The 26370-nt window shown below is 38.6% G+C and overlaps 1 protein-coding gene across 4 annotated transcripts in view; it reads left to right on the forward strand.

The window, feature by feature from the left end:
* The window catches only part of Efemp1 (epidermal growth factor-containing fibulin-like extracellular matrix protein 1), a 73590-nt gene that overhangs the window by 31581 nt on the left and 15639 nt on the right, over positions 1-26370 (forward strand). For all 4 annotated transcript variants that reach the window (XM_030245798.1, XM_030245799.1, NM_146015.2 and 1 more), the window contains one exon: positions 25876-25998. In XM_030245798.1, coding sequence (XP_030101658.1) covers positions 25876-25998 — 123 coding nt within the window. The remainder of the gene's footprint in view (positions 1-25875; positions 25999-26370) is intronic.

The following is a 26370-nucleotide window of genomic DNA, read 5'->3' on the forward strand; positions in this document are numbered from 1 at the left end:
CCCCAGCCCTGCTCCCCAACCCAACCACTACTACTACCTGGCCATGGCATTCACCTATGGGACATATAAAGTTTGCAAGACCAAGGGGCCTCTCTTCCCAATGATGGCCGACTAGGCCATCTTCTGCTACATATGCAGCTAGAGACACGAGCTCTGGAGGTACTGGTTAGTTCATATTGTTGTTTCTCCTATAGGGTTGCAGATCCCTTCATCTCCTTGAGTACTTTCTCTAGCTCCTCTATTGAGGATCCTGTGTTCCATCCAATAGATGATTGTGAGCATCCACTTCTGTATTTGCCAGGTACTGGCATAGCCTCACAAGAGACAGCTATATCAGGGTCCTGTCAGCAAAATCTTGCTGGCATATGCAATAGCATCTGTGTTTGGTGACTGATTATGGGATGGATCCCCTGGTGGGGCAGTCTCTGGGTGGTCCATCCTTCCATCTCAGCTACAAACTTTGTCTCTGTAAGTTCCCTATTCTAAGGAGGAATGAAGTATACACACTTTGGTCTTTCTTCTTGATTTTCATGTGTTTTGCAAATTGTATTTTGGGTATTCTAAGTTTCTAGGCTAATATCCACATATCAGTGATTGCACATCATGTGAGTTCTTTTGTGATTGGGTTACCTCACTCAGGATGATGCCCTCCAGATCCATCCATTTGCCTAAGAATTTCATAAATTCATTGTTTTTAATAGCTGAGTAGTACTCCATTGTGTAAATGTACCACATTTTCTGTATCCATTCCTCTGTTGAGGGACATCTGGGTTCTTTCCAGCTTCTGGCTGTTATAAATAGGGCTGCTATGAACATAGTTGAGCATGTGTCCTTATTAAAAGTTGGAACATCTTCTGGGTATATGCCCAGGAGAGATTGATGGATCTTCCAGTAGTACTATGTTCAATTTTCTGAGGAACCGCCATACTGATTTCCAGAGTGGTTGTACCAGCTTGCAATCCCACCAGAAATGGAGAAGTGTTCCACTTTCTACCCATCCTCACAAGCATCTGCTGGAACCTGAATTTTTGATCTTAGACATTCTGACTGGTGTGAGGTGGAATCTCAGGGTTGTTTTGATTTGCATTTCCCTGATGATTAAGGATGTTGAATATTTTTTCAGGTGCTTCTCTGCCATTCGTTATTCCTCAGTTGAGAATTCTTTGTAAAGTTCACTCTTCTAATCTAGCTAAAAACTATCTCTTTTGCTAGCATTTTTTCACTCTTCCCCTTCCTCATCCCAGCCTCTAATAACCACATTCTTTTTTAAGTTTGGATTTCTTCAGGGTCCACATACATGAGATTCTGTAGTCTTTCTGTAAGGCTCACAGATATTCATATATTATCTGATATTCTGAAGAAACTCAAAAGTCTTGATTAATGGTGAAGGCTGAAGAGTGAGACATGAAGTGTGAAGGGTGAAGGGTGGAGGGTGGTGAAATAAGAGAAAGGAAGAAGAGATAACAACAATTTGTTTCGTGTTGGACATTTCCATGCTGCAGGCCAGAGGTTTTCCTCTGCTCTTAGAAGATCACTTATGCAAGTGTAGATGAGTTAAGAAGATCACTTCTGATCTAAGAGGCAGAGGAGGGAGGCCTTGCTGGTGAGGCAAGGAATATGTCAGGGTCTCAGGACCTGCAGAAGAACATTTTACCTTGGGAGTTGAGACCTGGCTTATACTTGCACAACTGTCAAAGTAAAGGTGAAGTAAGGAGTGGAACTATAGGCTGCAATAAAAAAAGGGAAAAAAGTTTCACACATGTCCAGCTTACAGAAGAATCATGACAGAAATTGGACCTGCCTTTGTACATATAGTTAAGTTTAAAAGACTTCAAGGGCTATAGTGAAGTAAGTTTTTACTCTTTGTAGCTGAATGTGCAGTCAATGATCTAATCCTGTTCCATGGAGGGAAGCCATGGAACACAATAAAAGATGAAAAATATCTCCAGGAATCCTAGTCAGTGTCCTCTCTGGAGTCTTTGCAACCTGGATTCAGGAATAACTTTTACTGATGCAATTAAATGTCACCATTTTCCATACTTTGAGACCTAAAGAGATACTGCTGCATAAAACTGGTTTCTCTCCTTTTTCTATTTACTCTGGAGAGCTTTGTAATAATAGAATATTCCAGAAGTCATTAAACGATGGTCAAGAAAAACTTCCCTATTTTGGAAAAATATCTCCTTTTTTGCTTGGAGCCAGTATATTCTAGGAATTTGTACTTACACATATGCATCATACAGACACCTACTCCAGCACATGTCTCTATGCATGCATGCACAGAACATGCGCTTGGTATTATTTGCAGTAGCAATGTACCCAGATTAGACTAATCAGAGACAGGCTGCAGTCCCAGCTCTCATGATCCCTTGTCAATGCCTCTCATTGTGTGATGAGAACACAGCACCTTGGAGAGCTACTATACTATTTGTTCAACAAGTAACTTATTTAAACTGTTTATCTAGACAGGGTCAACAAAACATAAATGAGGCCAATAAGACAGAACCCCTGACTTTGTTATCACAACACACTTCTGAAACATTAAAATCTTTTATTGCTTAGAAAAACTTTCAGCAAAGAAAAAAAAAGTTTGAGAAATTGTGAAGTAGATTAGATAATAATATTTTGTCTGAGAATAGTATTAAATAATCTCCAAATCCTTATATTCTTCAGATACAGTCAGAAAGAAGCTCTGAAGGAAGTCCTACTCAACAAACAAGGCAGAAAATTCTAGTCATTCACGTTGAATTTAACTTCACAGTATATAAACTATGGTCCCTTTTGGTAAAGTAATTTATGATCTGTTGTATCATAATAGCCCTAATCTAGGGAAGAAGCCTGAGAAAGAGTCCTCCCACAGAGGCTGTTAAAGATGCAACTTTCTTTTGAACTTCAGTTGTATAATCTCCCAGCCCCCATCCACCTTAACCTACACCCCCAAGAAGCTAAATGAAAAATGACAATTTAATTATGGTGCAATTTAAGATGCTACTGACAGTCCTGAAAAACAAACAAACAAGCAACAAAAACAAACAAGAAAGATTATTTGGTGAACAGCTCATTCAAAAATGGAAGCTAAATAGAAAAACCTTTGTAAAGTAGAACTTAACTCTAAATCAACTTTTAAAAACCTTTAAAAACCTTCTCAGTGCTTTTTAAATTAAAACATGCAGAGGAGCTGCATAATTATAGCAAGGTAGTCATTTCTAATTGCCCAGCCTATCATGGGTGGCTAATTACTCAAAAAGACGACTAGGATGGTGCTCTATTAGAAAAACCCAGAATGTTTAGTTTGCTACTGTTTACAAACTGCAGTAGAATTCTAAGAGATGGCTTGGAAGAATTATTGGAAAATCTGGTTGTATATAAAATCAGAGAGAGGCAGACACACAGACTACCAAAAATGCTGTGAATTTAGTACAAACCTGCTTCAGTTATGTATTTTCCTTAACCAACTATAGTTTCTTCTGTCAGATACTCAGTGTCCAGGTACAGTTTATAGTGAGTAATGGAAAAAGGGAGATCTCAAGAAGAAGGTGTGCATAAACGAGGAGATATATACGTAGGTGGGTGCGTATGTATGTGTACACACACACACACACATACATTGCTTACATTGCAAAACTAAAACAAAAATCAGATAACAGTTGTGAACACCAGGTAAAACTAAGCACCAGCAATTGGCCTGGCTCCTCCTCAGTACAAGCCTTGAGGTTTCCCTTGTGATAACACAGGAAATCAAATGGAAAAAAAAAAAACTTATTCCAATAGATGAAAAACTACTGTTGTGTCAAAGCTATTATATTCAGCAGGAACAAAATGTAACTCTTCCCGAGAAGCAATGGCTTTGCTTCTCCGAGTGTTAGAGACTGCGCTGGGACTGTCCAGAAGGGCAGAGCTGGTAGAGCAGAGAGAGGCACATCTCTAGCACAGGGGTTGTCTCATGATTAAAGAATCACGAGTGTCAGTGAACGGGTTGAGTCTGAAGCCCTGAGGAGGTGGGATCTGCTAGGATAAGCCACAGAGGTCCAAAGTCTGAGGTCCAAGAGCTCTGATGCTTAAGAGCAAGATGATGTTTCTAGTCAAGAAGGTGTGTGGGGGCTGGGGGGGGGGCAGGGAGCAGAGGTGATTTGCCCATCATCTGTCCTTTTGCCTTATTTGGGCAATCAGTGCACTATTTTATATCCATCCAAACTGGGGAGGGCCACCTGCTTAATTCAGTCTACCAACTCAAAGTCTCTCTCTTTTGGAAACATACTCAAGAACACACACACCAGAAGCAATATTTCACCTGTTATCTGAGAAACCCTGACCCAGTCAAAATGACATATGAAATTAACCATCATACTTCTTAACTGCAACTATCACCCCTAGGAAAGAGCAGTTGTCAAGAATATGACTTGGATAAACCAATTACCACATAGTATTTGGATGAGAAGAGAAAGTCAGCCATGAGACTTCTTGGGTTTCTCTACTGCATGACTCAGATACTTAAGTAAGTCAGTTGTGAAATTTTTATTAAAGGCTATTTAAAATTGTATATACAAACAATTACATTCAAAATGCAGGTTAATATACTTTTTAGAATTCATGTATGTTATACATGCCAGACCAGAGACTCTCAAATTTTAATGAACTTACAAATTACTGAGGGCCCTATTAAAATAAAATTTCTGACCCTAAATCCAGACCAACACCTGGCATTTCACACCTCTGGCAAAACATCCCCATCTTGATTATGTGTGAAGAACACATCTTCCATAGCTGTGCATGGGCTTCCCACAAGAAAGCTGATATAGCCATTTATTCTCCCTGTGCAGCTTTCTGCAGTAGCAGATCTGCATGTGGTGCTTTTTTATCTTTGTTTAGATGTTCAGTTTCTCCATCAGGAGTTAACATGTAACAACTACAACTTGCTACACAGATATTTTCACTGCTTACTAATGAAGAGAATTTTCCTCTCTGGCAGAATGCTTTCATGCTTGCATGCTCAGAAGGATTCCAGAAAGTAGCCTCTGGCAGCAAAGAGTGCTACAAACTAAGCAAGACACAAAGATTACCATTCCGGTCCACCCCTAAGAGATTTGATGACCTAGTAATCCAGTTCACATCTCTGAAGCTTTAGTCTTCTAGCTCCTAAAGTGAATGGCCACATTCAGTTGTTGTTGCAAACAGTACAGAGAAGAGAGAGACAGAGGCTTCTTCTAAGTGGTACAAGGCAAAGCTCTGGCTCTTGAATGGTACTTTAAACTGTTTCTATTGATGGGAGTTCTTCTTTGCCTCAGATAGTATTTTTATAGGGATGGGGTAAAAGGCATACCAGTGCAAGTGGACAAGTTAAAATCTGCCCTGAGAAGAATGCAGGTGCATCCTGTATTACAAAAATATTAATGACTCAGAAAGAGAAAACTAGACATTTCTAATGACCTGAAGGTTTATTGACAAAACAGTTCACACCTAGAACTGATTGTCTACGGGAGTCTGGACCAAATCACTGAAGCATTAAAGCTGGATCACTGCTCACTTATCCCCAAGCCCCAGCATGAGTAATTACTGTGGTTCATGGCATAGCCCAGGACACCACTTCAATACTAACTTGGAAAAGAATTGTTTGAATTTTGATGCACATTAAATACCTGCTTGCATGTGTAAACAGAAATGTCTTTATAATATAGAAGTATCAGCATTAAACATCACTAGCTTTCTGTTATTTACTTGATTTTGATTTGAGGTTTCCCAACTTTGGTGAGGATAAAAGTGCTTTCTAGTAAAGAACATTCACTTAAAGTCTATAAATTCCTTACAACTGGGTTTTTTTTCTCTCTCTCCCTGCTTTGCCATCAAACCAGGTTCACCATCAAAATGGTATACCTTGCCTAGCTTCATGTATGATTTATCACACATAAACCACAAGGAAGGCTATATTTGAGTTATCCATTGCAATCTGTAAAATTTCCCCAAACTTAGGAGTTTTAAGGCTCTTAGCACCTTGCCTAGTTTTGGGTTGTCACAAGGCACCAATCATCTCTAGGCTTGACTAAGAAAGGTCCACTTCCTCCATTTGTTTGAGATTGTTAGCAGGACTCACTTCCTGCTTCTGCCTCTCCTGAGTTTTTCCATTATGATTCCTTGCTACATAACATTTCTCCAGGGAGCGTCCCTTAATGTGAAGCTTCATTCAATAGAGGGCATAAAGAAGAGAACAGCGCAGAATGGTGATTCAGCTAAAATAACAGTCTTTTGTTTCCTAATCAAAGAAATGGTAGCCAGTTTGGTCCTTCAAGATAAATCAGGTTGGGCGTGGTGGTACACGCCTTTAATCCCAGCACTTGGGAGGCAGAGGAAGGCAGATTTCTGAGTTCGAGGCCAGCCTGGTCTACAAAGTGAGTTCCAGGACAGCCAGGGCTATACAGAGAAACCCTGTCTCAAAAAAACCAAAAAAAAAAAAAAAAAAAAAAGATAAGTCAGTGGATCCAACTTCACTCAGGGGGAAGAATGCTCATAAACTGGCATCAATGGGAGCCAGGTCAGAGGGACCCATGGCTATGTACAACTCCACAACTGACACTGGCTAAACCTTATAGTTAAATCTAGAATTTTAAGTGGTTTCAAAAAAATAAAATTAAAATTTAAAGCAAAATGCATTGCCCTCCTCAGATAGTGTTGTGTGCCATCCAGCGGCTCGCGAGGAACGGGGTACGGCTGAGATGGCAGACTCGAGTTGAAAGAAAAGGAACTAGACGGACCAGAGAAAGAACGGAGCTAAGACAATCAAGTTCTGATCAAAGCTCCATTTTACTATTCAGTGCACCGGGTTATGAAGAAGGGGGAAGGGGCCCATTCCCGCCAAATCATCCTGGAGTCCAGTTGCAGGTGACCACGTGTTTGGCTTGAACAGCTAGGCGACAGGCAGCAGCAGTGGGAGTGGCAGAAGGATAGGGTGGCAGGCTCCACCCGGATGCTCTCTTCTTGCTAACAGTGAAACCTGAGCAAACAAGTTTCAGGCTGAGGTGGAGGGGAGGTTACAAGATAGTATAAGAGACAGGATGTCCATTCAAAGTCCCAGCCCAGGAGCAACTAGTAGAGGTGAAGTCCTGTCCAATAGAAGAGCCTGCTTGTTTCTGTCTGTTCCTTTTGCATGAGTCATTGCTTTCTCCTTCTCTGACTTTAACTTCTCAAATACTGCCCATTCCTCCAAATATTACCTAAATAACTGCATCTCCTTAGATTTTAAAACTTTCACTCCACTATACACATAAACATAAACAATACTCATGAAATAATAACTTAGTGAGAAAATACAATTGCCTTTAGTTTTATAGAGTAGCATGTACTAGGTGCCTGCTATATAAAAATAAGTAAAATGTATACTATTTTTATGTTATGGCAACTTTGTTTTAAGACACTGTGTTAGTTGTGTGCTTCTTTGAGAATCAAAGATAATTGTTCTTTCTCTTTGAAATCTCTGTTCTGTTTTAGTCACAATGTTCCTCTCACCAGTTGTTTATTCAATACCTGGTGAATAGAATCATCATCTTTATGTTGAAGTCCATTCACATGTATTCTTTTGCAACAAAGTTTTGCTGAGAAACATGCCCTACCCCCTGAACATAACCTAAGTTTGCAATAGTTGTATAAGTTAAAAATTCAGAAGCAACACAAGTCTACATGAAATTTCTTGGCATCCTGAGGAATAAGTATCTTGATGAGAGACAAGATGGTGGCTTATTTATTAACAAGAGATCATGGGTAAAGCTGAACCATATTCTAGGAAAGAGAGAAAAGATATGTGACCTAAGTAGAAATCAAGGAATTGAACAATGTGTAGGAAGACCTACAAAGGCAGTTGCTGATGTGAAGGGAGGGACACTAGCCACGCTGTCTCTCCCAGCAGAAGTGTCTGGAGCCATCTTATGCATTAACCACAGTAAAAGATTAAAAAGTTAATTTGGCTGTATTAACAATAACAAAATTCTCAAGGAAGTTGATTTTCTCTTTAAAAGGGTAAAGATAGATCAAATATCTTAAAATTGCTTTTTAAAGCATGTAATCCAGTTCTGATAAAGCACTGTGTTGCTCCTAATCTTACTCTAGCAAAGATTGTGCTCCAGAGTTGTCTAAATATCTCTGATGTCAATAATAAAAACACCGATGGGCCTGCTGAATGGGTTATTGGGGCCTCTGGCCTTTAGCCTGCAGCATCCCAGGGAGGCTAATCTGGTCCATGAAGCAGGAAGGGAGTACTGGCTTGGCTCTCAGTGAGGATCTGGTTGCTTTTACCATGAAACCTAGGGAGGCAGGAGCTTCTGCTATCTGTTTGGTAATACATCCTCTTGACATATGCACCTCTCTGTATTCTTTCTTCATCACTAACTCTAAAATGACAGGTTAAGGATTATCTTTTCTGCCACTTACCATGAAACATAGCTCCAAACCAGTTTGTTGTAGGTTTCTGAGCTTAACCACATAGCCCACAACTGAGTGAATAATCAATCACTCTATGGCTAAATCCATCTGGAACAAATTTGAAGAAGTGACCATGTAGAGGGTTTTTTTCTTTTCTTTTCTTTTCTTTTCTCTTCTTTTCTTTTCTTTTCTTTCTTTCTTTTTTTTGACAAGAAAAGAAAGAAAAGAAAACTAAACAGAAACCAGAGTTAATCTTTTCAAGTTTTAGAAGAAGAAAAAATTATAAAACGTATCAATAATTCCCCTCCCCCACCTCAGAACTCACACACACACACACACACAGTGAGGTTTGTGTAGACTTGTTCCCACTTCACAGTGCATTTAATCACTGAAAGATGATTGCAGGGGAGTCCATTCCTTAGAGAATGAAATCTCAGTCTCTCCTAGGGTAAAAAAGGAGGACAGGCATGGTATCTCCATGGTATCTCTATAACCTCACGCTGCTCGTAAATCCCCCCACATACAGGTTTAACTGGACTTATAAACCCAAAGAGCCTGCTTCCAGGTCTTTCTTGGCTAGATCACTCCTTTTTGTGTCCTGTTTGTTTGTTTGTTTGTTTGATTCATTATAGACATTAAAAGATAATATCAAGGGTCAATATTCAAGGGCTTTGATTTTTTAAATATTTTATTATTTTTTTGAGCATGTCCAATATGCTTTCATATTCAGCATTCCCTGCCTCTTCCCAAATCAATCCCCCCTTCCCTACATACCTAATTTTGTGTACTTTTTTGAAACACATTGACAAAATTTACTGCCTATGTAATTCTAAGTTTGTGGCTTGTACTAAATGTGGTTGACTTACCAGGACCCAACATTCTTAGAGACTCCCTCTTCCAGCAGCTAACTATTGCCAACAGCTCCTCTGCTAGGGGCAAAACTTAGTGCCCACCACCCTGTGCATGCTAGGACTGGTCTGGCTTGTGCTTATGCAGGTCTGGTGCATGCTGTCTTGCTGTTGAGTTCATATGAGACTGCCCCGTTTGTCAAAAGGACAATAGTTCCTCATAGTAATCTACTGTCTATGGTTCTTATTCTTTTCACTCCATCTTCTGCAATGACCTCAAAGACTTGGAAGGATGGGTGCATGGTATATCTGTTCTGTTTAGAGCTAAGCATTCTACAGTTTCTTATTCAGGTGTGTCATTTTGTTATTCACCATCCACTACAAATAGAAGCTTCTAATGAAGGTTGAAAGATTCATTAATCTATGGGTATGACGGTGGATCATTAGAAATTGGAGTAATACTGCAGGACCCTGGTTATTAAGAACTCTTATCTTTCTCTGCTATAGGATGAATTGGGGTGAAATTTTAAAATATATTTCTGATATGTATCCCTAAGTCAGTATTATTCATGCCTCCATTTATTCAGTGTATAGCTTTGTATTAATAGACTCATACCCTGAAACATTCACTTAGCATTCGTTCAAACAGTATCAGCTACCTAGTATCATGCCTTCCTTGAAGACTTTCCAATCTAACTGGGAAAGTAATCATCATATACTCTGTAGACCAGGCAGGCCTGAAATTCAGAGATCTGCTTGCCTCTGCCTCCCAGGTGCTGGGGTTAAAGGCGTGTACCACCACCACCCTGCCAAATTTTTAAACATTAAATGTTCCAAATGATTCAGCTCAACAAGTCAATAACCTCCTTCCCAGGTAGGCAATACCAAATGGTAGCAGTAGAGCAGCCCAGAGGACACTGGCTACTGCAATCCAGTGGCCTGTTTGGACTTTTTAGACAGTAGTGGGTTTCATGAAGGTTGACCTGGATTAAACAAATGAGGAAAGAGGTTGGGGCTTTGCTAAGAAAACACTCCAGCTGCCACATAGATCTGATGCCACTGCTTTGAGTAAGAGAGAAGGCAACCTTTGTGAGCACAGAGAAAAATAATAAAATAAAATAAAATAAAATAAAATAAAATAAAAACAAGACTAGTAGTATCCTGAATGTTGGTTAAGAAAAATTTTGATCAAGGAGTGACATAATGAAAATACTACCTCCAGGTAACTATATAATGAAGAAGAAAAGCCCACATAAATGGGTAAACCTGTTTAAAATGTCCTAATTTTCACTGTGGGATAGAAAAGACATCAAGCTCATTGATGGGCAAATGAGTTTCTCAAGAAAGAATTGCATGGCATTCAAGTACTATATATAGGGTAACAATGCTAGAAGGTAGTATGGTATGAATAGACTATTTTCAACATAATAATATCTAGCTTCAAACTATTTCTAAGTGCCATATGCATCTGAGTGCCTCTTTTGATCCAGTGATTCCAAACAAGTTAACAAAAGGAAGGTGAACACTTTATTGCCTTAGCAATTTATTTATTCATATTATTTAAAAGGTTGCACATTCGTAAGATGGTATGATTTCTGTTTCTAAGTTTCATGAAATAATTCCATTCAGTTCTCAGCCATTCAGTATTCCTCAGTTGAGAATTCTTTGTTTAGCTCTGTATCCCATTTTTTAATAGGGTTATTTGGTTTTCTGGAGTCCATATTCTTGAGTTTTTTATATATATTGGATATTAGCCCCTATCAGATTTAGAATTGGTAAAGATCTTTTCCCAATCTGTTAGTTGCCGTTTTGTCTTACCAAAGTGTGGACACTTAGATCTTTCTTAAAACGGGGAGCAAAATATCCATGGAAGGAGTTACAGAGACAAAGTTCAGAGCAGAGATTGAAGGAATGACCATCCAGAAACTGCCCCACCTGGGGATCCATCCCATAAACAACTACCAAACCCAGACACTATTGCAGATGCCAACAAGAGCTTGTTGACTGGAGCCTGATATAGCTGTCTCCTGGGAGGATCTGCCAGTGCCTGAATAATACAGAAGTAGATGCTCACAGTCATCCATTAGACAGAGCACAGGATTTCCAATGAAGGAGCTAGAGAAAGTACCAAATGAGCTGAAGGGGTTTGAAGACCCCTAGGAGGAACAACAATATGAACTAACCAGTACACCCAGAGCTCCCTGGTACTAAACCACCAATCAAAGAAAACACACAGAGGAACTCATGGCTCTAGCTGCATATGTAGCAGAGGATGGCTTAATCGGTCATCCATGAGAGGAGAGACCCTTGGTCTTGTGAATGTTCTATGCCCCAGTATAGGGGAATACCTGGGCCAGTAAGCGGGAGTAGGCGGGTTGGTGAGCAGGGGGGTGGGAGAGAGGATAGGGGGTTTTCAAAGGGGAAACTAGGAAAGGGGATACCATTTGAAATGTAAATAAAGAAAATATCCAATTTAAAAAAGGGGGGGTGAATAAAAAATATTTTGAGTTTTTTTCCCAGAAAAAAAAAACAATAATAAATTTCAAATTTCACAGGAAAAAGACGCATAGTTTAGGAGTAGGGGCAGGGCTGAGCTAATAAAGCATAAATCTGAGTTCATAGGAATATATGCTATGTGGGATATTCCAAAGAAACTCTGGCTGAATTTAGATTTCATTTCACTAAATTGTTAGCCCTTCTTCTCTGAAGACTAGTACACAACCATTTTGCAAAGGTTACAGGAGCTGGCATGTCTGTTGCCTGGCCTGTGTAAGCTGAGGCCATGCTTGTGCTTTCCCTCTGGGAATGAGATCTGCTGAGATGATGCCAGTTGTCTGGATTGCTTTTATATTTCATATTGGGACTGAGATAAGGGAGAAGGATTTAACCTCGCTTTGTCACTGTTGCGGAAATGTCACCAACCACAGACAAAGTATCCCTTTGCTAGATCCCTAAACATGTCTTTAAAATGCACCATTATCCACCAAGCCTGAATTGAGCATGAACAAAGCATAATAGGTACTGAGAAAATAAAGATAAGAGCTTTTGGGGCCTGCCCACAAAGAGTTCTCATATGGAAGCGGAAAGTAATCATACTGTGCCATTTAACTATTAAGTCTCATTTTAGGGACTTCCTGGGGAAAGTGACAACTGGGCTCTGATCTTAGAAGTTGTAGGAATCTGATTTTAGAGACTTGCAGAAATGAGGGAAGAAAAAGAAAAAGTGTTCCAGGCCTAGCAAGAAGCATTTGCTAAGACTGTAAGTTGTCTGGGGTGATTTCAGTATAGAGGGTGTGAATAGACAGGAGTCAAAGCATGAAGTGCCACATGTCAAGTTAATGGTTTGTGTTTAATCCTGAAGGTGAGCAAACATGACATAATGAGTTTTCTCAGTATAAACTGAGAAGTGTCCTATATCCTCTTGGTTCACAGAAGAACTAAATGCACAAATACAGTGTTAACTTTTAAACTAAATTTCTGAATTATAATTTACTAACAATGGTCTATAATTTCTTTTAAATACTTAAAATGGTCTCATTTTCTATTTGTAGCGATGCTATATAGAGAATTCAGCACAGATTTCATTTCTCAAACAGCACAGGTCTGTCTGTAAGACTAACTTTCCCAAAGTATTTCTTTGACTTCTTCGTATGCCATAATCTTTGACTGTTTCCTGTAAACTTCTCAGAACCTGAAAGCAGCTGTCAATCAAATCACCCTGTGTGCTGGCCCAAATGCTGTATACTATAGTTGCTTTGGACCGCCTCACTGGAGATTCACATAGCCTGTGGATCTAACCCATTCATTTCAATTTAACTCTGAACATTTTCCTTGGGGAGAAAAATGCAAAAATCTTGCCCTGACTTTATATGTAAATATTTTAGCACTATTGGAATGTATTTTCTATTTCTTCTCTAGTTCTGAGTTATAATTTTGTTACTGCCTTGGAAGACAGTGACTGTAATATTCTTAACATTAATTAAATAACTAAAAGTTGCCACTCAAATATCTATTTTTATATCTTTTTAATAGCTAGAACTTACACATACAGTTGTACTGTCCTGGATGTATATTTCAGTACTAACTTGAGCTTGATACTCTCTGCTAAGCAGCTCTTTATAAACACTAATGCCTCATTGTCATAAAGGGGGCCTAGAGCTATGAATTGTCCTTTCCTATCTCAAAACATTTATTTTGCCAGACACCTTTTGTTTTAAGGTTTCTAATTTCCTCAATGAGAAATAAATATGAGAAAAAGTCTAACTTTAGTTGTTCTTGTACCCATTCATCTAGAATATGTCAAAAGGAAGGAAAGTTATAGATTGATTGATAGTCCTCTTGATCAGGCATCAGCCATATTCAAAACATGAATAAGCAATGAAATGAAAATAGGGTCTTTAATTATGTGCAAATCAATGTGAAAATTGTTAGAAATCATGATATTTGCAGTTTTCTCATTCCCTTTGATCTGTATCCTTGATCCACTGTCAACGTTTAGCCTTTTTACAGTAAGCAATTTAGTGAGTACTATTTTAAACTATTATTTCAATTAATTATCAAAATAAGATTATGAAATTGGTATTACCTCTACTTAATAGGTGTGGCAATGAGACTTGGAAAAGTCAAATAAGTTTCGTAGGACAGAAAGTTAAGACTGTAATTCTGTATAGATTAGAGACCTGTGTGATTGTAAACCTCATGATCTTGGTCTGGGGAGATGACATGATGCGGTGAGTACTTGCTACGTGAGTTTGGATCCCAAGCACTCAGATTACAGCCAAGAGCAGGATGTGTCTGCACCCCAGCACTCTGCACAAGTGGAAATAGATCCCATGGGTTTCTTGGCAAGCTAATCTAGCTGAAATGGGGAACTCCAGATTCAGTGAGAGACCATGTCTCAAAAAATGAGAGACATATAACATTGACCTCCAGCTTCTATAGGTACATGCATAGGTGAGCACACCTGTACACATGGGTGTATACAACTATATGGACATGTGTACATACATACACACACATACCACAAATACACACAAAAAGAAAAGAAAACCATATTACTCACTCTTCTGTCTCAATCATATCTCTGATGATGAACTACATTTTTAAAATGTTATTCTGCAATTCTACAACTTTAGACAGTTGCTCCTTTGAACTTTACTCATGGTATAACTTATTCATAAGTTCTAAGCAACTGTGATAAAATGCCATCTCAAATAAGAGAATTTAGGACTTAAAATACTAGCACTGAGAAAACAGCATGACTACTCTACTTCAAACAATAAAGAGATCTGTGACTGACAGTCACTGACAGGGGACTTCCATATACCTTTCTAGCAGCCTCACTATCATTTACATTAACCACAATGTGTGCCTGAAGCCAACAACTTTCATTTAACAGTTTCCATAAATAAAATATGACATTCCTAGGGGGAAATAATCCTAAGGTAATTTTTAAATTAACAATATAAATTGCTCAAATTTTCCATTTTCTTCCATATTTGTGTAATATGATATACTCCATATATGTGTCATATACAGTAACCATTAAAGTAAGAGAACCAAAAACACACAGGCTCCTTTTAATCTGTGTTTACTCATGCCAAGAAATTCCCTTGAAGACTGGGTTATTTAGCATCTACTTTTAACATGTCTAACACATGGCTGGCATGGTTCCATCTGTCTTTGTACTTTGCCAACTAAGAAATCCTGCATAGTGAACGTCTCTTCAGAAGATTTTCTCCAGTTAACATTGTTGAACATGCATTCAGCTACTCTAAAGTCCTGGCAAATAGGTAACTGCTCAGGTATACAGTAATGTATTTAAACATCAAGGGCTCACTGTTTAACAACCCTTCCCTTTTCCCCAGAAAGTCGGGTCCATGTTCAGACTCCCCGTTAATCCAACCCATTAGAGAGAAGAGGGAGACGTTCAATGGGAAATAAAGAAGGAGAGAAGAGGAAAAAGTGAGATGAGACCCTGAGCTCAGTGAAGTAAAGACAAGTTTTTCAGATTTCTCCTGGAGCCAACATTGGACTTTGGAAAGGAGAAATGAGACTAGAGCTAGGAAAGGGAACCCAAGAACTCATCAAAGAAACCATTATTTCAGATTTGAAAGGTGGCTCAAAAAATAATACATACTGGAAAACTTACCACTCCCAACAAGGAGATATAAGATGAAAGGCCTCAGGCTTATTTAAAAGTTCAAAGATCATTTTATATGTTGGTTTGCAGAAATCTTTAGACTCAGAATTCCCGCAGGGACAGCAGCTTTATTGAACAGGATTTTCTCTTGCCCCACATTACACTCTTCAAATTGATACTTATGAGTTGCTCAAACTTTCAGAACAGTCACAGTATTTTGACACAAAGAGGGGAAGGATCCACAGTCTCTGTCAATACAATTTACTGGAAAATTAAACGTAAGTATATAGAATGGTAACTCAGGGAAAATAGTAATAGTTGAATGGTCCTTTGTGAAATACAAGTTGGCAGGTGCTCACATTTAATATTTTGATCACTAAGTAACTCATGCCTTGACATCATAAATAATAAAGAGTCCTCCTTTCTGAGAAACCCTTAGTTCTGGACAGGATGCAAAAAGTCCACAAGCTGCTTTTCTGCTCAAGAGAGGAAATAAATAGACCCTTGAGACATGAATGATTTTTGGTATATTTTATTAAGTTTGTCAGATGTCACAGGATAAATGACAAAAGTTAACTTCTCAACTATACAAACTCACATAGATGTGCACACATTATAATAAATGAGATAATATGTAATGCTTAATCCTGTTGAATTCTTATACATTACTATTGGGATAAATGCAGTGCTCATTTTTTCCCGATTTTTGTTAAGCTTAAAGGAAAAGTTAATTCTACAGTAATTCTTAAAGAGACCCACCAATAATATTAAAAAGTCTTTTCCACTGCCACATTTGCATATAGCACCTTATCGCTATTTTCAAGCACAGATAAGGAGACAGATCCTTGCCACTTGCCTAGATCCAGAGTGTACCATATGCATACTCCCAAAGATGGAAACTCATTACTTCCATATGCATCAAGGTATCTAATATCTGTAACACCTTTTCTTGAATGCTAAACTAAACTCTAGCTTCCTTCAATTTCTTCTAACTACTTCTAGCTCAGCCATTTGGAAATTGTATGCTCCAAATAGTTTCCTCTTTCCTCTAAATGGCCTTTCAAATGCTAAAGTCTACTCTGAGCCAACTGTAACTCTTATGGGTTGAGCACAGAGAAGAAAACTGAAGAGCAATGGGAGCTGGTGTGAACATGGACTGTTGGTTCTCACCACTTTGGACGGCACTCAGCTTGCAGTATCTCCACTCTCATGCTTACTACCTTCTCTAAGCCATAAGAGTGTTAGAAATGGCCCCCTCTTTTTCAGAGCAAGAGCTGTTCTAGTTTTGATGCTGTGGTCCTTGTCCTTTTGTTTCAGCTTCCTCTCTATGGTAGTTAAGAAGTGAGAATGCAGTCAATGCTCACCACTTATCTATTCCCACTGGGAAACATAGTCTCTATATCAAAACTCTTAGAAATTTATTTTGACTCATCTATGGCTAATTTTTTAATGTTCTCAAAGTACATAAAAACACTTTGTATTCCATACAATGGTATTCACTTTTTTAAAAATTTAGTCATGTTACTTTTATTTTCTCTTTATTTCTGAATAATTTTTGTTGATTCTTTCATTTTCTGAGAGAAATTCATTAAAAATCTTACCATGATTGTGTTTTGTTATTTTTTATCCTTAACTTTTGTTGTTAGTACTGTTCCCAATTTATGCCGTAATGAGTTTTCCCTTCAAGGTCAATGTTATCTAATATTAAAATTACAAAGCTAAACTTTTTCTTATTAAATATAGTACATTTTATTTCTCTTTTTTCATATACTTACAGTTAAATTGCATTAATTGAACAGTATACTCATGTTCTTTGATTAAGTGACAATTTTAAATTTTATGTTATTATTACTGTTATTGTATGTATCTAATATGAGCAACATGACATAAACACTATGAGCTTGGTTCTTCTACCTCTACATGGTTCCAGAAACTGAACTCATCTGCTAAGCTTTCAAATCAAGCATTTTTATTACTGAACCTTCCATCTGCTCAATTTTTGTTATCTTTAGAGATAGCATGTCATCCACTTCTATTCACACATAAATAAATATGTGTAAAACTTGAACAACCATCCTACTATCTGCTGTCTACAGACCTTGCATATACCAACTTCTTTTTTCTCTTTTTTGACAAAGTATTACTATAGCTTTATGTTTCCCCTAGAGATTTTTTAAATATGCATCCTGACTTATCAAAATCCAAAGTAAATTGGAAGTTTTCAACTTTCCTGAACAGTAAACGTATCTTAAAATACAGGAAAAAGAATATTTAAGCTCTACCTGTCCTACTGCCAACCCACACACATTTTAAAATATTTTAAATGTATATGGTATGTGTGTTTGTATGCACTCATGTTCGTATGTGTTTGTGTGCATATGTGTTGTTATTCATATTTATGAGTTTTCACATCTGAAAATACAGGAGCCCCTGCCTTCCAAGCATAGAAGACCTCAGCTGTCAGTCTCTGTCTTCCGTTTGTTGTGAGTTTTGTGTTGCTTACTACTGTGAAAGTCAGTCTATCTGGCTCTTGAGCTTTGGAGCCTTCTCTTGTCTCTGCATCTTAGCTCACCACAGTCCTACTGAGGGGACAGAAATGACTACTATGTCTGGCTTTTATATGGTTCCCAGGGATCCAAACTCTGGTTCTTACACCTTCCTAGCAAGAGATTTATCCCCTGAGCCAACTTCCAGCCATTTATTTTAAATATTTTATAAATCACATATATTCCTTTATATTTTAATTTTCAGTGTCTTATGCCTCTGAAAAACTAATTATTTTTAAGGATATTATTTATTTTTTATTTTATGCATGAGTACTCTATCTGCATCTATGCCTGCATGACAGAAGATACCATTGCAGATGGCTCTGAGCTACCGTGTGGTTGCTGGGGATCGAACTCAGGACGTCTAGCAGAGCAGACAGTGCTCTTAGCTACTGAGCTATCTCTCCAGCCCTGAAAAACTAATTATTGTTTTCTACAACCATTATTTACTTCAATTTGCCCACACATCTATCCTCTAGTACTCTTTATTCTGAAAAATTCTGAATCTAAAACAGAAATATAGAGAAGTAGTTGCAACATTTTTGAGTTTCACACACCTAACCATTTCCCTTAACACTTTTTACATTTGGAAGTCAGAAAAATATATAAGGGATATTGTGTGTAAATATCATATGTAATGAAGTGGGCAGGAAAATATAATCAATAAGATACCATGCTCTGAAATCAAGAGTCACAAATGAGCACTTTTAAAAAGCCATTAGACCTTTAATGAGTTGGACAAATAATGCCAAGTTACATTTACCATTTGGCAGTGTGCTTAGCAGGAACAAAATCTACTTAATGTTGAATGAACAACAAGAATACAACTGGTCTCATGTAATTAGGAGGTCACAAGGCCATGCTTGTTATTATTGGCATTGCCATAGCCAGGAGCTTGTGTGCTCCAAGTGATGGTTTCCCTGAAGGAACAAGTTGGGAATGTGTGTACTTTTGGTTGTGGGTACTGAGTAATCCAGCTTTAAGGACTTCAGGAAGGAGACCAAAACTCAAGTCACATTGCTCATGGCAGATTCAGTAGGCTCAGGAAGTGGAGTTGCTCTCTATTTAGCTTATCACTCTCCAGAGTTTGACTTGGGGGCCAAAAAATGGCCAATTGGAGACACCAGCAAAACACAACTGGATATAAATACATCATACAAAGGTAGGATCATAATCACTCCCAAGAACATCAATTTTTAAACCAAATTGCATAGAACAAATTTGAATTGTCACACAAAGGGGTTTTCATTCCTAGAACTGAACTACCCAAAGACAAAGACTGGTAGCATTGCTTATTTCAAAAAAGTTATCTTCCCCAAGGTTACAATTGGATCAAATGGGCACAGAATTCCCTATTCTAGGGCATCTTTCCCTAAACATATTTGTTGAGTAATTATGTTTGAGAAAAAAAGAGCTCATCTGAGTATGACACATTCACACAGATGCCTGAAAGCACCCCAATTCTGCAGTATTTATCTGTAGAAAATGTTGCTTTAGTGCTCTGGGTGTGGTCAGCCTCACTTTGCCAGTGCACAAAGACACTAAAGAATGAGCACTTGATCCTTTGTTTTCTTGCTACTCTTTCATTTCAGCCAGTGACTTAATGAGTACATTTGTTTTGTGGATAGTACAGATAAAACAGATTCAACATTCATGTGAACCAGTTGGTTTTCTTCTCACGTTTATTGATGATATGATGAAGCCCATCTAGCCAGCTTGTACATGAAATCTCTCATTCTATGGGAATGTCAGTGAGCAAGGGTCCATTGTCAATGAAAATCCACCGTCACTATTGAAGGATCAGCCCTGACACATGTGCATGTTCTTTTCCACATGGGAACAACATATCATAAAATTCTACAGAACACTTGATTTGGTTACCTTCTAAACCAAAAACTGAACCATCAAGAGGACAAAAAGCTGATTTTAATGATTTTTTTATATATCATTTAAGGCACACCAAATTGTTGCCTATGTTTTGCCAGAATTGATAAGAATCTAGAACTATAAATCTACTCTGGCCTTGATGATGACAGTTCTCCTTTGTCAGTAAATATCTCTTTCTCCACTAGAACTGCTTAGCTTGGGTAAATTCTTACTGAGATTTTCAGAAGAGTAAAAAGCTAACTGGAACTGGGCCTTTTGCCCAGATAAATCTGATCTCAACTCTATAAACGAAGCAAAGGGAAACAGAAAATCTTTGACAAAAATTGTTGATAACTGACTAAAAACTGGGAAGAGAAACAGAAAACACAGAGAGCTAGGAATCTAACTCTAAATAAAAGAAACACGGGGACCAACATAGGTATGACACAATTAACAATACTCTCTAATCCTGAGAAAAAATTTAAATACACAGGACAGCAGCACATCCTTTGCTATCCCACAGCTCATAGTAGAGAAGTCTCCAGCAAACTACACTACAAGGAACAAAGGGAAACTTTGAGTGGAGCTGAACCTCAGTGTTGGAACCAACACTCAGTTTTTAGTAACACCAGGAAGCTGATTCTATATCTAAATGCCATGCTCCATTCTCTCCTGTTAACTGCATATCATAGAACATCTGTTTCATGCGGCTCCTTGGAGTAAGAGCATTAGAAATCCAACTTCTTTAATAACATCTTTCCATAATATCTTTCTGGAGTTACAGAGACAAAGTTTGGAGCTAAGACAAAAGGATGGACTATCCAGAGACTACCCCACCCGGAGATCCATCCCATAATCAGCCACCAAACCCAGACACTATTGCATATGCCAGAAAGATTTTGCTGAAGGGACCCTGTTATAGCTGTCTCATATGAGGCTATGCCAGTGCCTGGCAAACACAGAAGTGGATGCTCACAGTCATCTATAAGATGAAACACAGGGCCCCCAATGGAGAAGCTAGAGAAAGCATCCAAGGAGCTGAAGGGGTCTGCAACCCTATAGGTGGAACAACAATATGAACTAACCAGAACCCCCAGAGCTCCTATCTCTAGCTGCATATGTAGCAGAAGATGGCCTAGTCGGCCATCACTGGGAAGAGAGGCCCCTTGGTCTTGCAAACTTTATATGCCCCAGTACAGGGGAATGCCAGGGCCAAGAAGCAGGAGTGGGTGGGTAGGAAAGCAGGGCGGGAGCAGGGGGAGGGTATAGGGAACTTTCAGGATAGCATTTGAAATGTATATAAAAAATATCTAATTTTTTTTAAAAGAACCATTATTAAAAGTAGGTTTTGAAAAAAATATCTTTCCATATAGCAAAGTGTGTATCTACTTGATGCCAATTTGTTTTAGAATTTTAAGAAATGTCTACAAAAAGCTGTATTACTACTTTCTTCTAGATAGATTTCAATCATCAACTTTAACGGCTTACCAAGACTGTAATTACAAGTAGGCACTACTAAGTAAAGCAGATATGGAACACAATGTCCTTAGGTATTGTTGTGACTTTCTTATCTTCTAGGATAATTTTGAATATAAAACCAATTCTCCAAATCCTTAAAGCCCTCATCCACTCAACTCCTCTTACTGAAAACGTTTACTGATGCCAGAGCTTGACCCCCTTTCTCCTTTGTTTGTTTACTGATGGTCTACAGTGACTTCTTCAAAAGTAGTTGGGAATCATTTCTTAAACTAATGCAGCACAAAACCAGTGAACTGAAGTGTCACTACTGAGCACTCAAACCGCAGGTTACCCTTGCCCATAAAACACAATGAAGTGACTCCATGTCGTGGTAAGTTATCAAATTATGGAAAGAACATTGCAGAGATTAAAACGTTGCATAAGAGAGGGAGCAGGGTGAGTCAGGGATTTGGAAACTATGAGTCAGAATACAGGAAAGGAGCCAAACTCAGAGAACAAAGGCCTAAGAAGGAGCCTAAGGGACACCAATGAATGGACACTATTCCTATATTAGCTGTGCAACAATGTCAGATTTGTGGTGCCACTGACTAGGGGCCAGCCTGTTAGAGAGCTCACCAAAGATTATTATGTTGGATTATTTAAAGCACCAAGAAGATGGAGACCTACCATTTTATAAACCACAAAAACGGAAATGTAGATGTGTGTGTGTGTGTGTGTGTGTGTGTGTGAAAATTACTAAATAATGCCCTTAGCTAATCTCCATATATCAGAATGATTAAAAGTATTGTAGGATTTTAGGAATCACATTCCGTTATTTGCCTCCCTCCCCCTCCCCCCCCCCAACCTTGGTAATGTTAACATTAGTCCATGGCTGCTTCTTTAAGAGTTATGTGCTATGGTGTTCAATACAAACCCTCAAAAATCTCACATTAAAGTCTCTGAATTTGTCTAATGACTTGAGCAAACATTTTATGAGCACAGTTTGCCAGACGCAGCACCAGGTTTCTCACATACATCTCCTACAATCATGCTGACTTCAGAACGCTGCCATTCTCTGCAGTTCCTGGGTCTCTTTCTGTGGGGCCTGTCTTCTAAGAGACAGCTTCCTCCCCATACCAGCTCATCACCTTTGAATTGCCCTTCAGAACCTGCCTCCTCAGCAAAGCTTCTGCTCACTCTCAGTGATACACTCAGTCCATGAGACTCCTGTGGCTCAGTTAACTGCTCTACCTTGCTCCCAGTCAGAGGCAAATGCTGCTCACTCTGAATGATGCAGTCTTTTTTTTTTTAATTTTATTTTATTTTAAACTCCAAATTTTATTCCCCTCCTGGTCCACCCTCTAACTGTTCAAAATCCCATACCTCCTCTCTGCACCCCTGTCTCCACGAGGATGTTCCCACCCCCACCCCCACCTCACCAGACCTATAAACTCCCTGGGGCCTCCAATCTCTTGAGGGTTAGGTGCATCTTCTCTGACTAAACATAGACCTGGCAGTCCTCTGCTATATATGTGTTGGGTGGCCTCATATCAGCTGGTGTATGCTGCCTGGTTGGTGTTCCAGTATCAGAGATCTCAAGGGTCCAGGTTAATTGATATTGCTGTTCCTCCTACAGGGTCACCCTCCTCCTCAGCTTCTTTCAGTCTTTCCCTAATTCAACCACAGGGATCAGCAGTTTCTGTCCATTGGTTGTATGCAAATATCTGCATCTGACTCTTTTAGCTGCTTGTTGGGTCTTTTGGAAGGCAGTCATGCTAGGTCCTGTTTTGTGAGTGCTCCAGAGCCTCTGTAATAGTGTCAGGCCTTGGGGCCTCCCCTTGTGCTGGATCCCAGTCTTAGTGACTCTTCTTCATGCAAGAGTCCTACGTTGTTGCCAGTCAAAGGCAAATTGTTGATTCTGCTGTGCTCCTTGGCTCTTACCTGTTATTCTGTCTTATGAATTTTATTTCCATAACCTAAAACACTAGGTCTTACTTTCTGTGAACTCTGAACACCAATTCCCAGGAAACAGTAATGATTCATTCATCCATTAATTGGGTAAACATTTACTGAAAATCCATCACTTTTCATGCATTGTAGTCAGCAGGAAAAAATGAGCTTAACTGTCAAGGACAAATGATCGATAATTAAAAACAAAAACAGAAAACCCTTTCCCCAGAGTACTTGCTCCTAGATTCTCAGGAAAACATGGCTGACCTGAGTCATTTTCCTGTCAAATAAAGCAGGGCATTGCCCATGCAGATGTAAGAAGTTAATTTTGCCTACAAACAACAGAGTCAAAAGCAATGACTGTGCTGCAGTGGCTTAGTGAGCAACGGCTCATACTGCACCTTCTGATAATAAAGAAATACAGGCAAGTAAAAAAGGAGCACAAGAGAGTTTAGAAACATGGTTTAACATGACTGTGTGGGTGTGTAAACAAGCAATAATGGGTCTTCAAAATAATAGCATTATGGCATTTAAATAGATAGTTTAAGTAAAAACAGTCCACAGACATTCAGCCTGTTGATATTCTTCAGCATTAAATAACTTGCTAACTGTGGGGGCTCAGGAGAATGAATATTCTACACTGTAATCAGAGCGGCTATAAACACAAAAGTAGATGAAGCTGCTTTTAGCATTTATAAGTCCTGGTGAATGGAAAGTGTCATTTGTCAGTTAACTTGTGATCAAAGTGAGTCCCATCTCAGCTTTCCTTTGTTTTGGGTAAAGAAATTAAACAATGTAGTAGGAGTGGCAGTACTAGTAGTATTTGGGACTTTGCTTTTATTAAATTTCTGTAACTCACCAAATATTTTTGTTAAATAATTCTTTTCAGAAGCTAAATAAAGCAGACTTTTAGGAAGGTGCTGTGCAGGTTTGTATGCTCAAAACCTTTTTCGTGATACATTGATCCCAGTGGAAATGTTAGTCTATCAAAGACACTCCAAACATATGATGGGAAAGTAGGAAAAAAAATGCAGGATATGAAGAACACGATTGGGTGGAGGTAGTTTGCATAGCGTGGTTGCAAAAATAAAAGCCTCTGTCACTGACCAGACCTCCCTCAGCAGTGTCAAGAGGCCCAAGTCCTTGATCTCTGGCCAGCCTGGACAGAGGGAACTTGCCACAGCTGAATCTAGCAGGGTTGTATCTCTCAGGGCTGTTATCACTGCAAATGTTGGCAAATGATCCTGACATAAAACAATAGGAATTCTGCATTAGCATGTTATAAAGCTCCAAAGAATCCCCAGTAGAAAGGTTTTCATCAAGTGTGTTTGAGAAAATAATGAGGCATGAAAGGCAGCAGTAACTTCCCAGCAGAGTTGCTGCTCCAGGGCCTTGCACCTAGAAAGGTCATTTTGTGGTGGATTGGGAAATAGCATTGCAGTAATAGTGTTAATACCCTTCAGAACAACAACAAGATCCTCTGTTAAATGTTTAAAATCAGGTTCAAAGAATTATGTGTCAAAGAAAGTCTTACTAGGTTATTGTGCAATGAGCAGCTGTACTATATTCGAGTATCCTTGTCCTCTTCCCCTCTTCTTTTGGAAAGAATTGATCTTATTACTTCTACACTCAGCTAAGTGGAGGGGTTATCTCAGAACAACCTTCCTATAAAATCAACTGCTTACCTTGTGGCATTGCTTAGCGTAAGTGTAACAATTTGATTCTACTTAAAATCACAGAAAAATTAAAAGGAAAATTACACAAAGAGCATTCTCTGCTTTAGATGGGAACAGAGGACACAGCTAATTCTTGTTGCTAGAGGCTCTTATTCTAATTGATTATTGGCCCACTATTTTAAGGCATTTCCCTGGTCTCCCACAGTAATGATCTAACATGACTCTTCTTTGTCCTCAGCAAGCCTGTCTTGGTTTTATTCAGAATTAACTGGTCATCTAGAAATAATTCATTTTGTGATACTTTTAACCTCCTTTTGTAGACCTGTGACTTGCCTCCAACAGAAGACACATGTAGCAATTATTCCTAACAGTAAAATGTCCTAGAGAAATATGTATTTGTCCTACACAAATGTATCTTTCCCATAATATGATGTAATTCATGCTTTTCATTTTGAGTTTCATAATAAAAATAGTTATCCATGCATGTTGCTATTCCCATTTTACTTCTACTTTTGAGACAGTGCTAAGACTAGGCTTGAACTTCCTCTGTAGCCCAGGCAAAACAGGAGATCCTCCTGCCTCAGCCCTATAACTAGCTGTTGTTTATTATCATAGGTATATCCCTATCTAGTGAATGTATAAAACTCTCTTGGGGGAGGCCCCAGGCCTACTCATTAAGTGGTGTGTGACAGATATAAGGAAAAAGACAGAATAAGACTTTTGCTATAGCTGAAAGCAGCTAAAGGTGCTAGATAGGCATGAGAATTGTTAGCATCAAACTCAGGTGTACTCTGAAAGCTCTGAAATTATTTCATAAGCATTTAAAATATTTTTTTTCATTTTAAATATCTCCAACATAATGTGTGATAATACTTCTTAAGAATAAAGTAAAATTAAGTTTAAGAAAACCAAAGTGCAAATTAAGAGCATTTTCATGCTTTACAAGCAACTGGAATTCTTTCTGTATTGCATGTCTTTCCCAGATATTGATGAGTGCACCTCAGGGACTCACAATTGTAGAACGGACCAAGTATGCATCAATTTACGAGGTTCCTTCACATGTCAGTGTCTTCCTGGGTATCAGAAGCGAGGTGAACAGTGTGTGGGTAAGTCCCTCGGTGCAATATTAAGAATTTTGTTTTGAGAATCTTTTGACATCAAAACAAAGCTCTCCTACTTGGTTGAAGAATGATATAACATGTCTTGCTCTTCCAATGAATACCAACATAGTTTCCAACTAGCAAAAGGAACTTTAAGGTTGAACCTGTCCTGAATATAGATATTATAAATAGAATGTAGATTATATTAGTTTATAGACTAAGTGAAAGCAAAACTCTGGTCTGGATGGAACAGTAAAGACAATTAAAAACTACATTTTATGTTAGGAGTTGTGTCGCTATCATACTGCTTGATTGGGGGCTTCATTTTCTACTGCACAGCAGAACATTATGCCTGTAACAGATGCATGTAACAGATGC

The sequence above is a fragment of the Mus musculus genome, chromosome 11 (genome assembly GCF_000001635.26).
Source record: "Mus musculus strain C57BL/6J chromosome 11, GRCm38.p6 C57BL/6J".
NCBI lineage: Eukaryota > Metazoa > Chordata > Mammalia > Rodentia > Muridae > Mus > Mus musculus.